General features: G+C 48.4%; 4 protein-coding genes and 1 non-coding gene across 5 annotated transcripts; 1 reads left to right on the forward strand and 4 right to left on the reverse strand.

Moving 5' to 3' along the window:
• Window positions 1-352: 352 nt before the first annotated feature.
• On the reverse strand, window positions 353-1,588 carry BC939DRAFT_502957 (uncharacterized protein; the record flags this gene model as incomplete). Its single annotated transcript, XM_051560350.1, has 2 exons — window positions 353-1,309; window positions 1,406-1,588. 2 exons carry the CDS (start codon window positions 1,586-1,588, stop codon window positions 353-355), a joined length of 1,140 nt encoding a protein of 379 aa, XP_051412591.1.
• A 661-nt stretch (window positions 1,589-2,249) lies between these two features.
• Window positions 2,250-4,840, reverse strand: BC939DRAFT_396777 (SNF2 family N-terminal domain protein; the record flags this gene model as incomplete). Its single annotated transcript, XM_051552314.1, has 7 exons — window positions 2,250-2,626; window positions 2,727-2,962; window positions 3,057-3,468; window positions 3,557-3,853; window positions 3,940-4,291; window positions 4,393-4,530; window positions 4,619-4,840. The coding sequence occupies 7 exons, from the start codon at window positions 4,838-4,840 to the stop codon at window positions 2,250-2,252; spliced, it is 2,034 nt and encodes a 677-aa protein (XP_051412592.1).
• Window positions 4,841-6,688: 1,848 nt separating this feature from the next.
• BC939DRAFT_423570 (uncharacterized protein) lies at window positions 6,689-8,353 on the forward strand. Its single transcript, XM_051553125.1, has 3 exons — window positions 6,689-7,414; window positions 7,535-7,846; window positions 7,971-8,353. Exons 1-3 carry the CDS (start codon window positions 6,900-6,902, stop codon window positions 8,314-8,316), a joined length of 1,173 nt encoding a protein of 390 aa, XP_051412593.1. The 5' UTR covers window positions 6,689-6,899; the 3' UTR covers window positions 8,317-8,353.
• A 14-nt stretch (window positions 8,354-8,367) lies between these two features.
• Window positions 8,368-10,006, reverse strand: BC939DRAFT_486920 (ribonuclease T2; the record flags this gene model as incomplete). The annotated part of the gene is made up of 4 exons (XM_051559338.1): window positions 8,368-8,626; window positions 8,747-8,922; window positions 9,136-9,233; window positions 9,338-10,006. 4 exons carry the CDS (start codon window positions 10,004-10,006, stop codon window positions 8,523-8,525), a joined length of 1,047 nt encoding a protein of 348 aa, XP_051412594.1. The 3' UTR covers window positions 8,368-8,522.
• A 5,215-nt stretch (window positions 10,007-15,221) lies between these two features.
• Window positions 15,222-15,293, reverse strand: BC939DRAFT_t97. Its single transcript has one exon. It is a non-coding gene; the product is annotated as a tRNA-Glu (tRNA).
• Window positions 15,294-15,535: the final 242 nt, after the last annotated feature.

Raw genomic sequence — 15,535 nt, forward strand, 5'->3', positions numbered from 1 at the left:
AAGCATATATTTTAGGCCCTTCTCATTCATATTCAACGTGCACACTCTATCAAAAACTATTTTGAATCGACCTCTTCATGCGCCTCTCACAACATTACGGGTATTGTAGGTATATAAGTATGTAGTACTTTAAATTATATGATACAAACGAAAAGGTGTCCCAACACTTCTTGTCTGCGCCAGCACCAGCTTCATTCGTGAGCCGCAAAGGATCATATCATTTATACGTCCTCATTCAGTCGATTCACACTCTCGGCCACCGGACCCCGTCCATCGTCACCACGAACATATCGTTCAAGCTGTACCGCCTACCACTCGCTGATCTCCTCTCCACTTCATCTTCTTCCTCCGTCTACTTCTTCTCGGCTTCCGATCCCTGTGGCGCAATATTCGAAAGCGACAGTGGTTGAGCCTCTTCGCCTCGATCATACCCATGTTCCCGGTGCTGACCCTGCTTAAGATCTTTTCTCATATGCGAAGACTCTGGCGCGATCACCTCAATGGTTGGAACTTCTTCTGGACCACCTGTGCCGTTGCCTCCCAAGATGCCTGAAAATCGACCGAGTGAAGACCGTGAAGACCGTGAAGACGCCAGAGTAGGATCTACGCCCTGAGCGGTGGTTATGGCAGTGGTAGGGTCGGTTGAGGGTTGTGTTGATCCCAAGTTCTGTGAACGAGAAAAGATTGACCCGTTTCGAATCCTCTCTGCCAAGTCTTCCAAGATACTCGCCGCAGATCCTGAACGGGACCTTGTATTCACACTCTTATTCGTTCCGTCAGGCATCAAAGGTTGCAAATGAACCCCTTCACTCCCTGCTCCTGTCGATTCCCCTGCTATCTGCTGCACTGACTGCTCCTGTCCCTGCTGCTCTGGTTGCTTCTGCTGTTGCTGTTGCGAAGTAGCAAATGTACGCTTGAGCCTCTGTGCAAACGCATCAAAGTTTCCATGCTGCGATTGCCGATAAGCCGCAAAAGTTGGATATGCTGCTTCAGAGGTGCTCGAATCCGCCCTGGATCCTTGTGGTCTGACCTGGAATGTCACATTGTTCGTGGGATGCTTGGGGTTGGGTGGCGAATCTAGGTTGGAAATATCCTCAAGTGGCTGAATGATTTCGTCACTGTCTGCAAAGCGTGCTCCCCGTACGGCAGTTGGACCTGAAGAAGGGTGCAGACGGATCGCCGGTGAGGTTGGCAGAGCATCCGCACGGGAGGGAGAGTAAAGTACGGCGGGCTCTGGAATTGGAGACGGGTCATAGGTCGGCAAGGTGGACTCGGTTTTTGGAGAGGGCACCAGGAAACGGACTAGTAGCTGTCAAAAAGAAAATAAAGTATAGTTATGGACTCTGGATTCGAAAAAGTGAAACAAGCGCACAGCACTTCCGGTGTGTGTGCGGGAGATGCTTACTGAGAATAAGGCCCAGAGGCCAAAGTAAACCCCAAAGACTGCGCCCATGGCTTTGGCGGATATCTTTCTGGGCTTGCGAGAGGATCCATAGATGGCTGGCAGGGTGATGCAGAAGATGGCAGCGATGACGAAGAGCACCCGCTGCGCAGGCTTGTGCCATGCGGGGTACACATGCTTGAACATTCACTGGACAGTGATGAGCTATGACAGAAAGAAACAGAAAGAGAGGGCAGCTGTTTGCTGATGAAGAGTGTGTATAGGTCTGTTCTAACTGTTGCTGGATGAGGATGAGAGTTGAGAGGCAAGTGATGAGATGATGAGTGAGCGGAGGTGAGCTGGTGCGGTGTTCCTGCAACGGAAATGCGGATATGCAGTAACAGCTTTTTTGCAGCAGCAGCAACAGCAGGAGTAGGAGAATGCGTAAATGACGACAAATGGAGGGAGACAAGCAAGGGTGAGTCGTAATTGCCACTGTCACCAGAGTCATAAGGAAGACCGCATGGATTCCACCGTGGACTGATACCCTCATAAAGGATTACCATCGCTTCTTGCCTCGCTCCAAAGACCAAGAACAGCTGTAATCTTAATACAAATAAGGTTTGTCCAACTAGCGCAAACTCAACTTTGTCTTTGTCTTTTGTGCAGGGAACAGGAGCAGGCATGACGCTTTGACCGCTGGCCATCTCTTTATGAACGACCTTGCAGTGTTTCGTACCAACAAAGTCCATATGATGTAAAAGAAAGAAGAAAGGCAGAACGAAAGCGAGTAGTCGGGATTGGAATGACAACAACTAATTTACAAAAGCACTAACAAAAGAACAAAGAACTAGGTATAGCAAGCAGCTTAGTGCGAAATGTACTGGAACACAAACGAAATGGCTCCCGTGTCGGCCTCCTCCTTCAATAGAGGATCTGTCAGCTTCTCTAGGTCATGGTCGCCCTTGAAATGGTTCCACGTCGAGGTGTCTCCATACGACACCTGTGGGGCCTTCATCACTTGTCTTCCCTCCACACACCGTTTGCACTTGAACGTCTCATGCGTATCACAACACTCTGTCGTCTCATTGAGCTGGAAGAGTTGTCGCAGATTCTCCTGAGAAAAGTGTCGCTCCACATCCTGGTCCTCATCTACCACACATGACGAGAGCGACTGCTTATGCGATTGTCGTTGAAATATCTTTTCCTCAATAGAGCCCGTCGCGATAAACCGATACACAAAACCTGTTAGAAGCAAGAGCATGAAATGCGTGAGAAACTTGGTTTCACATAGTAAATCTTAAGACACAACTTGCTGCAAAACGCCAAAAAAACCCCATCTTACAATCTTTCTTTTGACCATCGCGCCACACACGAGCTAGGGCCTGCTGATCAGATGCTGGGTTCCAGTCCGGGTCAAAGAGAACCAGTCGATTGGCGCCAATCAGGTTCAGACCACATCCTCCTGCCTTACTGCTTAACAAGAACACGAATTCACTGCCGTCAGGGTTGTTGAATCGGTCCACAAGTTTTTGTCTTTTGCTGATCGTCATTGTGCCGTCCAATCTCAAGACTCCGTACCTAAAATAAAACGTGGTGAAAAACGTCTTAGACAGGGTGCTTACTCATAAAACACCAGTCATACATAGGAAAAAAACATAGCATGTCAACCTACTGGCTCTGGCGGCACAGCTTTTCAAAAATATCCAGCGTTTGTGTGTAATTCGAAATCAGCACAATTTTGTCGTTCGTATCCTTCTTAATCTTGGCCAGCATCCTAGCCAAGACTTGCATCTTTCCTGAGAACTCTGGTTGAACCAAGATACCTCCGCGCGACATGGGCTTCTTCGAACTCTTGGTCTGGTAATCTGGTGGCAGCAGACTGTCACATCCCTCCAAGTCATCAGGCAAATTCAACAGATCCGGGTGGTTGCATAATTTCTTGAGTAGTCCAATGGCCTTCAGTGGTTGAGATCCCTGACCGCGCAGCAAACGCTGGATCGATTTCGAGTTGATAAAGTGCTTGTAGAGGTCCAGCTGAAGAGGCGCCAGACTACAAAAAACGACGTGTTCGAACTTGGTCGGCACTAATTTTTATACAGAATACGAAATGTCAGCTGCATAACTTGCTATAACAAATAGATCGCGTATAATACAGCACACTAAGACACTTACAGTATTTGGACAGAATGTCGTTTGTGCGTCGAATGATAAATCTGCTGACCACCCCTGAGAGCTCCATCAGCTTTTGGTTACTGGCTTCCTGCTCTTTCTCCGTCGCCTCAGAATCGCGGCCACGCAGAATAGGCAGCTCATAGTTCTTTCGGAACTCTGCAGTCGATCCAAGCAGCCCTGGATTTGCGAAGTTCAAAAGCGAGAAGTACTCTGACAGGTCATTCTGAATGGGTGTTCCTGATAGGATAACACGCCGCTGTACATTTAACTCGTTCAATGCTACGAATGTCTGTGAACCTACAAGGAGTTGCAACACGCGTTAAAATAATGTATCGAATAGCAAACGAACTTATTGACAAAAGAAATGTTGAGAGAATATATACCAGAGTTCTTCAATCGATGGCCCTCGTCACATAACATCAATCCGATGGGGGTTTGTGCCAGAATCGGTGCATACATTCGCAAACTCTCGTAACTGATAATGAGAACGGGATTGACGACCATACGCTGCCTTGCTGAAGCCCATCGCTTCATGACGTTATTGGTCTCTTCCTTCGTGCCTTTAGCGTCACATGTGAGCACTCCGATCTTTCCTGGTCCTAGCCATTTGATAATCTCGTTCGCCCAGTTCTTCACGAGCGAGGAAGGACAACAGATAATGCACTTCTCAATAGTTCCTTTACCAGGATCAGGTGACTGCTTCAACAATGTCCAGAGAAGCGCAATGCATTGCAGCTATGTAAATCAAGAAGAAAAGGATGTCAGACGTATCCTTGTGGTCTCTGATGATCACACTTCAGAAAAAGAAAAAAAACTCCAATCGGCCATAGCCTTACAGTCTTTCCGAGACCCATTTCGTCCGCCATGATACAGCCATATGCATTTGGCATGGTCGCTCCTGTGGTGCACTTGTACATGAACTTGACTCCCTCGACTTGATGAGGACGCAAAACCCTGCCCAGTACCGGATCCACCTACAAGACAAAAATCCTATCAGAACCAAGCAATACGCCACAGTTACATTGCAGCAAAGGGTATGCCATTAGGGAGTGCTAAACATACCACAACATGGACTTTTGGCGCTTCCTTCTGCTTTGTGAGGCCGAGCATCTCTGCGATCGACTTGGACTTGGCCTTCTCCTTCTTGGGTATAATGACTTGCGGTGTCGTGTCCTCGCCGTCTGCTGCTGCTCCTTGAGACGCTGCTAGGAGTTTCTCTTCTTCACGCTGGGCCTCATCTAGTTGCGCCCAGGCAGGATCATATAAGATGATCGATCCCTCCATCGTGTAGTCGTGGGCCGACCTGGCCTCCACCGGCGGTCTCCGCTTGACCCCCAGCGTAGCTGTACCTATGCGCGTCGGTGCTGGTGCTTTACTTGGATCAGTGAAAGTAGGGACCTTGAATCGCTTTCCGAGCGTCATTATAGTTTTGCTGCTAGGTTGTATTGGCTTAGCGACGAGCGGTTTTGACGAGATGGTGACTTTAAGATGCGTGAGGGGTGATCGTCCTGAACGAGTTGCACGTGTGGTTGCAGCAGGTAAAGAGGCCTTAATCATTTGGTGTGTCGTCCGTCCTGTCTTAGCCCGCTTACGACTGACACCATCAGAGTCATAATCCGATCCGCCACTCTCTCCATCACCAGCGTCGGCTTCGTAATCATCCTCCCCATCCTCCTCATCCTCGCTCAGTTCAACTCGAGTAATTTTGGAGATAGGCTTGACTTTGGAGATCTTTGCTGGCTTTTGAATGTCAAGTCTGTTGATCGGTATGCTTCTGTTCTCTTTGTCGTCTAAGGGGCCTCGATCATCCGCTTCTACGGTCCCTTTCTCCGTACTCTCGTCGCTTGAATATTCTTCATCAGGCCCACTGAGCGTGCACTCCGAGTCATCCACGAACTCCACCCTCTTCTTCCCCGACGGCTTGGATCCAGGTGACTTGAGAATCGTCCTTCGTTCGGGGATAGCGGACTTAGAGATGCATGGAATCTCCACGAGAGCGTCGGCGTCAACTGATTTGGTGGCGTTCGACTTCGAATTCGGGTCCGACGATGGCGGCGTGAGGTTCATGGTGCCCGTGGGAGTTTGGGTGTCGGTGCTGTTACTGGCGCTGATGGTCTGAACAGACCCGGCCCTGGATGCCGGTCGCTTAAGCGAGATTCCTGAGGAGGTCCGCTTCATGGCAATCGGACGTGGGCGGTGGTTGTTTGGAGGAGGGGTGTGAGGAAGGAGTGAGGCGAATCTTTTTTTGAGCGCAGCCAGTCACTTCGTTTAAATTATTTGGTGGCAAAAGCGATCGAGTCGTCCGCAGTCGTACTTGTAACAGGATGACGGATTCTTCAAACGAACCTACCATTCACACCTTTCAGGAACTTGAAGTCAACGCCTAACTATGCTACTATGTCCATGGTAGTGACTTGACCAATGCGCTCCTCGTCAGCCGTGCCTAGCACTCGATTCTCAAACAATACCTACGGTGCTCAGTCCAGCTCCCCGTCAAGAACCATTCTCGAGAGGATACTGTCGGTCCCCCCCCCCCCCACCCTCCCCTCTCCTTCAGTAACACTGTCAACTGCAGCTGCTCTACGATTCGAATCCTGTTTTATCATGACTAGTCCCTGTTCAAGGACTTCATCTCGCGGCGCACCAACCTACTCGAGCTACGAATGCAATCATCAACTCGAGGAGAAACTTATAGGAAATGAACATTCGTGGGCGTGAAAGCGCTTCTTAAGGGATGGTTCACTTGATTCTGGCATCGCATCAGGATCTCGAGGCATTTGGAGGGTTGTTTTCTATATGAGGGACCTGGTAGAGGCCCAGGAACGGGTGCGAAAGCAATTGAAGGAGCTGCGAAATAGCATTTTGAGCAGCCCTAGACAGGGGACCGCGGTCTTTTACCGTCGCCTATGTACGAGCAATTGACGGAATTGATAGAGTTGACGATCCTTGAGCTTGAAAGCCTTGTGTAGGCGCCAGCGGAGCCTTACGACTGGATCAAACCGATTCTATGGAGTAAACTTGAATATTTGGATCTGGGCAAAGCAGAACAGCAGTGGATCCGCTAGCACTGGCCAATAGCAGACGTCTCTGGTCGGTTTGTCATCATGAACTTGACGTGACAGTCCGTATCCTTGAAAAAAAAACCCCCCCCATGCCGTCGTTGGCCCTTTCTCTCTTTCTCACTCACACACATCCTCTTCAAACTACGAATCGATCAGCTTTTCGAATCACTCCTTCGGTAGAACATCAAAGAGACATCGGACTCATTTATCGACTCCAGGGACATCGGACAGCATACTCATCCCTCCCGCCATCATCACAAAGGATCCAGTAGCACACAACCATGGCTGAAGCTACATCCACTGCCACACCCAACGTCCCCTTCTTTAAGAAGCGCAATCAGAGCAAGAACGTCCGGAAACGCAACCTCTCTGACGATGAAGGCATCAGCCCCGATGCCTCCTCAGCTCCTTCGTCCGGTCTCGGCCATAGCACTCTTTCCTCGGTCTCTAAAAAGCGCAGCGTCAAACGAGCACCCCAAACCTCCACATCGGACATTCTTCAGTCCTCCTCCACAAGCAACGCCAACCGACTGGCCGCCAAGGACGACGATGTAAAGAGCATTGGTGTGGCCTACAAGGCCACATTAGGAGGTAATGTTAGGATCGATGATGCTACAAGGATACAGGAGATCGACACAGCTCATGACCGGGACGCACAGGCCGTTATCGATCGGCATTTGAGGGCTGTCGAGAATGGACTTGAGGATACAGCGGCAGGAGGCGATGGACTCTACAAGGGCATGGCCGCATACAAGTCGCATATTCAGAAAGGAGAGGTCACCAACTCAAAGATCAGGTAAATTATTTTTCTACCCTTTTTATTTTGCATGGAGTGAGCGCCCTTGTTCGAATGATTCTGTTTATTAATTTACTCGACTATCTCTTTTTCAATCTTTCTATCGAATGGAACCTGCAGAGTGGGACCTATGCGTGCCTCCTCCAATATCCGTGTCACGAACCGGTTCGATTACCAACCCGACATCTGCAAAGACTACAAGGAAACCGGATACTGTGGTTATGGCGATTCTTGTATCTACATGCACGATCGTGGCGATTACAAGGCAGGATGGCAGCTTGACCAGGAATGGGAAGCTGAGCAACGGGCCAAAAAAGCAGCCCTGATCGAGGGGCTTGATGGCGATAGCGAGAGCTCGAGCGATGATGACGATGAGGTGCCCTTTGCATGCTTGATCTGTCGTGGGGATTTTAAGCACCCTGTTGTCACCAAGTAAGTTACACATCACTTAAACAATGGACGATGGCATCTCGTGGGAACAAATAATGTTGTCGGTCTCGTGTGAAAGACTTGAGACTTACATCTATGTTACTTTTCAAACTGCTTTGTACATTAGATGCAACCACTACTTCTGCGAAAAGTGCGCATTAAGTCGCTACAGGAAGACCCCGAAATGTGCGGCCTGCCAGGCTCCCACTGGAGGACTTTTCAACGCTGCTTCAAAGGACTTTATGAATAAGGTTGCAGAACGGAAAGCCAAGATTGAGGAATCGAATCGTCGGAGGGCTGAAGATGATGCTGCTGCCGCTGCTGCCGCGGACCCTGCAGGCGGTATGGCTGCATTGAACACAGAAGAGGATACAGGCATGATTGAAGATCTGAGCGTTGTCGGCATGGGCGGCACCCCGAATTTACCGGAAGGCGGAAGCGATGATAGTGACGACGATGATGATAGCGATTGAATCCTGGGGCAATAAATTTTGAATTGATAGTACTCGAGTGTTCATGGCAATGCTACTATACGATGTGAAAAACAGTAATGAGGCCTCCTTCGTTACTTTATTATGTTGAGGGTTTTGTATAAGATGGCGATGTCTGTCCCGCTCAGCAGGAGTAGTGGCGTCAACGCCACAGCTTGCCCAGGGTCGCTCACTACAATTTAGGCGGTTTAGGCGCAGTGGGTGGTGGTCACGGTATCACTATAGCAGGCTTGGCTGGACTTGCATTGGTTCAGGACCCAGGTACCCTGGTTGCATTTGGAATAGTAGGTAGCTATCGACAGAAATAAAAGCGTGAGGATAAAACACATTCGTCTCCATTAGCACATTAGCAATATATCTATGCAAAATGACAGAAGAAACAGCAAAAAGTGGGTAAGGCCTGACAACTTACAAGAACCTGAGCTGACGCAAACAGTGGCGCCATTAACACTGCAGGAGCCGCTCTGACGACCACTGGGAAGTGCTGTAGAGGTTGGACTCGAGGCGGCGGCGGTGGTAGTCGTGGCCTTGGTGGTAGTGGTTGTGGCCTTAGTGGTAGTAGTCGTGGTGGTCGCGGGTGAACCAGATCTGTGGATGCGGAGTAAAAGAAGGACATTCGAAAAAGCGATGAATATAACATTTTTGATTTATCATGTATATTTCTATTTAGCGGCTATAAGCGGTGGTAGATAGCGGCCAAGTACAGGTGGGTGTTCAAATTGGTGGCGAAATGTGCTGATACAGACAGAGCAAGTGTTATTTGCCTGAGCAGTGAGAAAGGGAGGGGAGTTTAAGACTCACTTGGTCGGGTAAGAGATGGCTCCGCTGCAGGATCCTTGAGACTGTGGAGCAGTGTGGACGTACTGGTCTCCGTTCTCTACATTGAAGTAGAGCCAGATCTTTTTGTAATTTATGTCAAGAAAAGGAGAAGGGCGGTTAGTGTATTCACGTCGCGCCAAGCCTGGCCATATTGATGAGGTACTCGGGGCATTGCTTTTCTTACCTCGCTCAAAGATCCAGACGAGCAATTGATCTCGGCATCGACACCGAACGCGTTATGGATAGCAGTGTGCATATCCGCAACATTTGGGGTAGACCCAGGGTAAATGCCAGCATTAGCCAACGCAGCATACAAGTCATATTGCTGGCGGAGCGCCAAGGCCTTGCTAAAGTAATTGTACACATCCTCATCCTGGACATAGTTGGCAATGCAGGAGGGATTTAGGGTCGAGACACAAGTACCGTGCTTGGACCACTCGTGCGACCAGAACTCGTTGTTATCGCCCGTGTATGAGGACCAGTATGTGTTCATGTTATTCTCGAAATTGGCATCCGCATTAGGGTAGTTCTGGAGTCTTGTTGCAACATCGGTGTAAACGCGGGTAGAATCACACCCACTGGTGGGGCCTTGGCCGCCGGAGCAGGTATCAGGCCAGAGACCGTGCATGGTGAACTGGTCCGAGGGTCCGAGACCGTTGTACCACTGCTGGACCAGGACGATGAGACCCATTGTAGGCAAGCAGCAGGAGTCGACACCGGTGGCTGTGGATGAACAGGAGAGGATGTTGGCGGGGCAGGTCGATTGGCGGCGGAACAAGGAGTCAACGGGACGAGCCGAGACGACCGAGAGGGCGGCGACAGCCAAGGAGGCGGCAATGGTCATGAACTTCATGGCGATGGGAATGACAGAAATTGAACTAGATGAATAGAAGAAGTTTTTCAGGAACCGGATTGCTAGGATGGTGAAGAGAGAGAGAGAAAGTGGGAAGTACTCGCTCAAGAGAACGTATTTATGCATGTTGGAAAGAGATCTCGATGCCAAGGACTCAGTGGATGGAAAGGCACAGAAATGCAGGTGCGAGACAAAGGGGATTCTTGATTGGCCTATGGACCATCCACTAAGACGAAGGCGATCTCTGCGGCTACAGCGACACTTGCAAGCATCCGAGTTAAATGTTTGGCCGAAAGATGCAATATAAAGTTGTGCGACATGTATTATTATGATGGGAATAAGCAAAGAAACGCCTGTTTCCTCATTGTGTATTGTTTGGAGGCGACCCATAGCGACGAATGGTATGACGAGAGCCCTGCAAGGGTGTCGTGGGAAGGTGAACCCTCCAGGCTGCTCCCTAGGCCTTGGCGGTAGTGCAGTTGGAGGCCGGCTTAGGTACACGCTGCCCGACACGACAGACTGATTTTCAACGAGCGGATAAAAGATTTGCTGACTGCCCTCCTCTCTTTTGCAATCCAATTAATCCAATTGGCAAATATACAAATATAAGGAAGAATGACCCAAAGGCTGGCATGCGACATGAAATATCCATTTCAGGGACAGACACAACTTCCGAATGTTACACAAATCGCACTGGTGCATGGAGCGTTGGCACGTTGAGGATGGGAGAACTCTCTGCGGAGGGATTATGTAAATACGCCATTGCTCCCAACTTTTCGTTCTCCCCCATTGTAATAACTACAGCAATACTGCCAGTACTGCCTTGCTGAGCCAGCATATACAGTAGACTAAATAGGGGTAAACACTCTTGAAGAGGAACAAAGTGGGAGTCTATCCCTGGCTATCATTATTTCAGGTTGGCCGAGGAGGATTTCTGCATATTCAAAACAACGAACAATGGCCGACCATTGCAAGGACATGACTGATGATGAACAAACATTCCATGACAAACATCGAAGTATTCGCTCAATAGAGATGCAAAGAGCTCGAATTACCCATATTCTTTAGTCGGCTGTATCACTGAACGAAATACCCGCCTGTTGCGATCGCTTGCGCCCATGTACCCATCGCGCTGTATGCGATTGGTTGGTAGCTCAGGAGGACCCGAAAGCAGACAGCCAATCGTGTCTCGTCCGACTCACATTCACGGGAACAAACGTTCCCAGAGGGACACATCGGAACAAGAGGGATGCTTCTTATCCACTCAAACTTCTGTCGCGTACGCCTACGGAGATACATCCATGCACCATGCGGCAAGTACCCTCATGCACCCTGCATCATGTCGAAACTTTCATCTAGATCATTTCTTCATGTTTATTTGAGAGGAACGTGTGCCTCAGTCAAGCGTGGCATATCTTTTGACGAAAATTAAACGGCGCGGTGAGTACACTGCATGCTTCTCGCTGCCTCCTTTCATAGGCTACGCCTTCTTCTTCCGCTCAGTCAAAGATCTTGCCAGTTGTAGTGTGGAGGTAATGCTGGCCTGGATCTTGGACTTTTGTTGATTACTGTACTCATCTAGACGTATGCACATGTTCCTGAATTTCATTCCATTCGCGCAACGTTTACATTCTACACAATACACACGTAAACAAGCGTAGCGTAATTCAGGAACAGGAGTGGAGATGCCTTGATTTATACTAGTCTCGATTAGATGGAACGTGAGAAGACCCAAGAGTATATCCCTGTGGATAAATATTGCACTGCCGCATTCATTTCGACTTAACTCGTTATCCTGAGTCTGTTGTTTTCGCACAAATTGCCTTTGTCTTCGGCAAATCCATCAAGTATTTTATATAGGTTTCCTGGAGGGGTTGTCAAAGGAAGAATATAATCTCATACCTCCCCCTCCGTGAGATTTTATTCTTACACCCCTCGTGAGGTTATCCAAAGCACATAGCGAAATGTTCTTCTCACACCCCCCGTGAGAGCTCTAATCTTACACCCTGTTATTATAGCGAATCGAAGATAATCCCACGGGCATCCTTCCTTCATATAAAGGACGCTTTATGATTAATACCTGGGTTTCTAAGTGCTTAAGCACCTGACACACCTGGACACACTTAGTATGACGCCTCGTTATCACCGCACTACTGGTAATTAGCAATTTAGTGCGTCGCCCAGGTGTGTCAAGAGCGCAAACCTTAGTACATCTCTCTCTCTACCAGTGCGCACTTTTGTACACCTCTCTCTCTATACCGGCCCGCACTTTTTTTCCTTCTGCCCCGACCACGCACCACCGTATCCAATACGTAACTGTTAATAGATTGCCCTTGCTCCTGTCACTCATCTAGTCCCATCGCCTCAATTCGTTTAAGGATCCGGATCTTTTTAGCCATCGCTTCCTTGATATAGGCTTTAGTCCAGCTCCGTCCTCTGGCCAGGTGTGTTACGCTCTTGACACACCTGGGCGACGTACTAAATTACTGATTACCCGTAGTGCGGTGATAATGGGGTGTCATACTAGGTCTACATATAGATTCACACATCGGTTTCCTCGTCGCTGAAGAATTTACCTCTTTGCTCAGTCCAATAAGAGGCAGGATTGAGCCAGATTCCACTCCGAAGCTGAATGACGAGGTGCCATGGAAAAGAGAAAACAGACAGTCGTTTGTGATTATATTGGAGTAGTACTTTACGACTCAAAACCACTATCGTGGATCTTTGCAAAGGTTTAATGGTAGATTTAGTATGCTATGATGTCGACAGTGCTTCGCCCAGTTTCTACAATATTCCAGTGCACTGTTGACACCGATGCAACTATCACCCTAGATCCTTCGACACCCCAGATACTCCAATCGTTTGCAAGCATTCCGACGCATAGGGAGCTACCTAGCTTTCACTGTCATGGAAAATGATAAGTAAGGCGAGACCATGCGCTTTTCCGTCTCTACATCTGCTCAATTTTTATATCGATCTACACTCGCTCCACCAAATCGCCATTTTATTTTACTTATTTTCAGTTGGAGACATACGACTACAGGGCCTGAGTGTTCCAAAGCGAGGGACGTCAGAGCGCGTTCTCTTTCTACTTGTAGAAACCGGACTGGATGGTCCGGTGTCAGAAGTAGAAGCAGAAGCAGAAGCAGCTTGCACAGCTTGCCCCTGCCCTTGACCTGCTGCAGTCTGGGCAATAGAGCTCAGAATCCGTTGCTCCATGGCCGTGATCAGCGTGCGCTGTTGCTCTTGAAACGCCATGATTTGCATGCGCTGTGCATGTTGCTGTTGAATATTTGCAATGCCCAAGCCCCGCATGAACTCTCGGATAGTTGCACCAACCACTCTTCCTGAATCAAATGTCATTGAAGTAGCCGAAATGTCGTTATTATTGAATGTGAGTGCATTGCTGCCGCTAAACGCCTCATCGCCTTTGTCGTTCTCCTCATCAACCTCGTCATCAGATGTACCTGAGGCATTGACGACCTTCAAATCATCAGGGAGAATTTGAGCGCTGTCAATAAGTTGAAGCCCTAAAACGTTGATCGAGATGTTGGAATGGGCGCAGACCCGCTTGTAATGCTTGCTCCTGTCAGGAATGACTTTCTGCAGACGCAGATGAAATCCATGCTTCTATCCTCGCGCCTTTCAAATTGGACGAACACATTTAAAAGGACATTTCTCACTTCCACTGGCACTGTTGAGTGCGACCGAATCAAGTAATTTTTTTTCTGACTTGGTCAATAGCACAGGTCTGTCCTTGTCCCTGACCGGGAAACCCTGATCAATGCGACACTCCTGTGTCTAGATCGCCGCTTTCCTGTCCAGCAGTCCCTGGACACAGTTGTAGAATGTAAACTCGTTTCTCTGTGTCTTGATCATTGTAGTTAGCGTAGCGTGTAGTGGAATGCTGGCGAGGAAGGTAATTTGCAACAGTGATGTTGGTTGTAGAGTGTTAGAGTACACACAGAGAAAAAAGTTGCAAGAAAGAGTGCATTGCACCATGTCCTTCACCTTGCATAGAATATATAACTCGCCTCATAGTCTACAAGTCCTCTTCTTAACCATATCCCCATGGCCAGGCAATCTCGAGCAATGGCCATGTTGTGTTGTTGTGCCATTTTCTCTCTTCGTCCAATTGCTTTACGCCCTTTTCTTTTTCGAAATGTGCAAGGCTGTTTGCATGCAATGCTAGACTTTAAGTCAGGATGATTAGGGTTTGTCTTATGTAGAAAGAAAAGAAAAGAGAGATTGCTAAATCACGATGGGTAATCAATGGCCATAAGCATCAGCAGCATCAGCAATACCACATATTCACCAAAGTCCGTTATACAAGGCTATGGTCTATGGTCTATTCAGACCGGGTATCCGGAGAATGTCCTGAGATACGTCTTACTCATAGACCAGATACTCATAAACAACTGCTCTCAGTAAGCTCTTGATGCTCACCTTGTGCATTGTCCAAAGCGCCTTTGCAATTGAGGAACATTTGGAGGTATCACCACGCGTTTGCTTTTCCAACCTTCTTCCATGATGAACTGAGAAGTGCATCTGGACTTAACTCACACATTTGACACTCCAAAACTAGGAAACTAGGAACTGAGGAGATCCATTCAATTGGACTGTAACCGTTGGATTATTTTTCGATGCACAGGACAAGAGCGAGGCGTATGGTGCTGCACGAAAGGTCGTTTGTAACAACCGGCTTCTGAATAATACCTCTGATTGACTAGCAGCCTCACTGCCTACCGTGGCAAGAGGCAACAGGATAACTCCCATATTCGAAGCAACAACCTCTCAATCTTGCAGAAACGGAGACAGGGGCTTATGGAGCTACAGGACGCGTCTGACAAAGAAGCGGGTCTTGGTGTCACCAAAGACCCACTTGTGGTGAAGCCGAAGGGGCGTCCAAGAGCCAAACGTAGCAAGAGCAGCAGCGAGATGTCGCGACCATTCAAAGAATTCTATCCTGCTGAAACAGACCTTGAGCAATAAACGAAAGCTTTTTTATTTTTTTAAACGAGGCCCCACAAAATATCTAATATGGCGCTCATCCCCGCATGAGCAAAAAAATGCTTGAATCATTCTTACCCGGGTGTGAGAATAACCGGCTCACACCCCTGTGAGATGACAAAACGAGGAGGTCTTCTCAAATAAGACTGACAACCCAGCTTGCCAAGTAGGTTGTCCCCGCAAAAAAGACAGATGACAAAAGATATTCCCAGTCCGGGGATCGAACCCGGGCCTTGTCGGTGAGAGCGACAAATCCTGACCACTGGACCAACTAGGAATCTGTTTCGATAAGAAGTGGCTGCATGAGTAATACATATTTCAAATTTCATAACCTGTATTTCCTAGCTAAATTACATCTATTTCCTGCAACTATTAAAAAAAAAAAATGCGCCTCTCCGCCTTGGTTCCAGGAATTGCAGGCGATCGTGCACGGGGGCGATTATGTCCAGGAAGCTACTGCACAATGGATTGATGAGCTACTGGAGGAATTACCATCCGACCTGGAAGAGCCACAGGCGT

This window comes from Gamsiella multidivaricata, assembly GCF_025024155.1.
Source record: "Gamsiella multidivaricata strain RSA 2152 chromosome Unknown BC939scaffold_30, whole genome shotgun sequence".
Taxonomy (NCBI): domain Eukaryota; kingdom Fungi; phylum Mortierellomycota; class Mortierellomycetes; order Mortierellales; family Mortierellaceae; genus Gamsiella; species Gamsiella multidivaricata.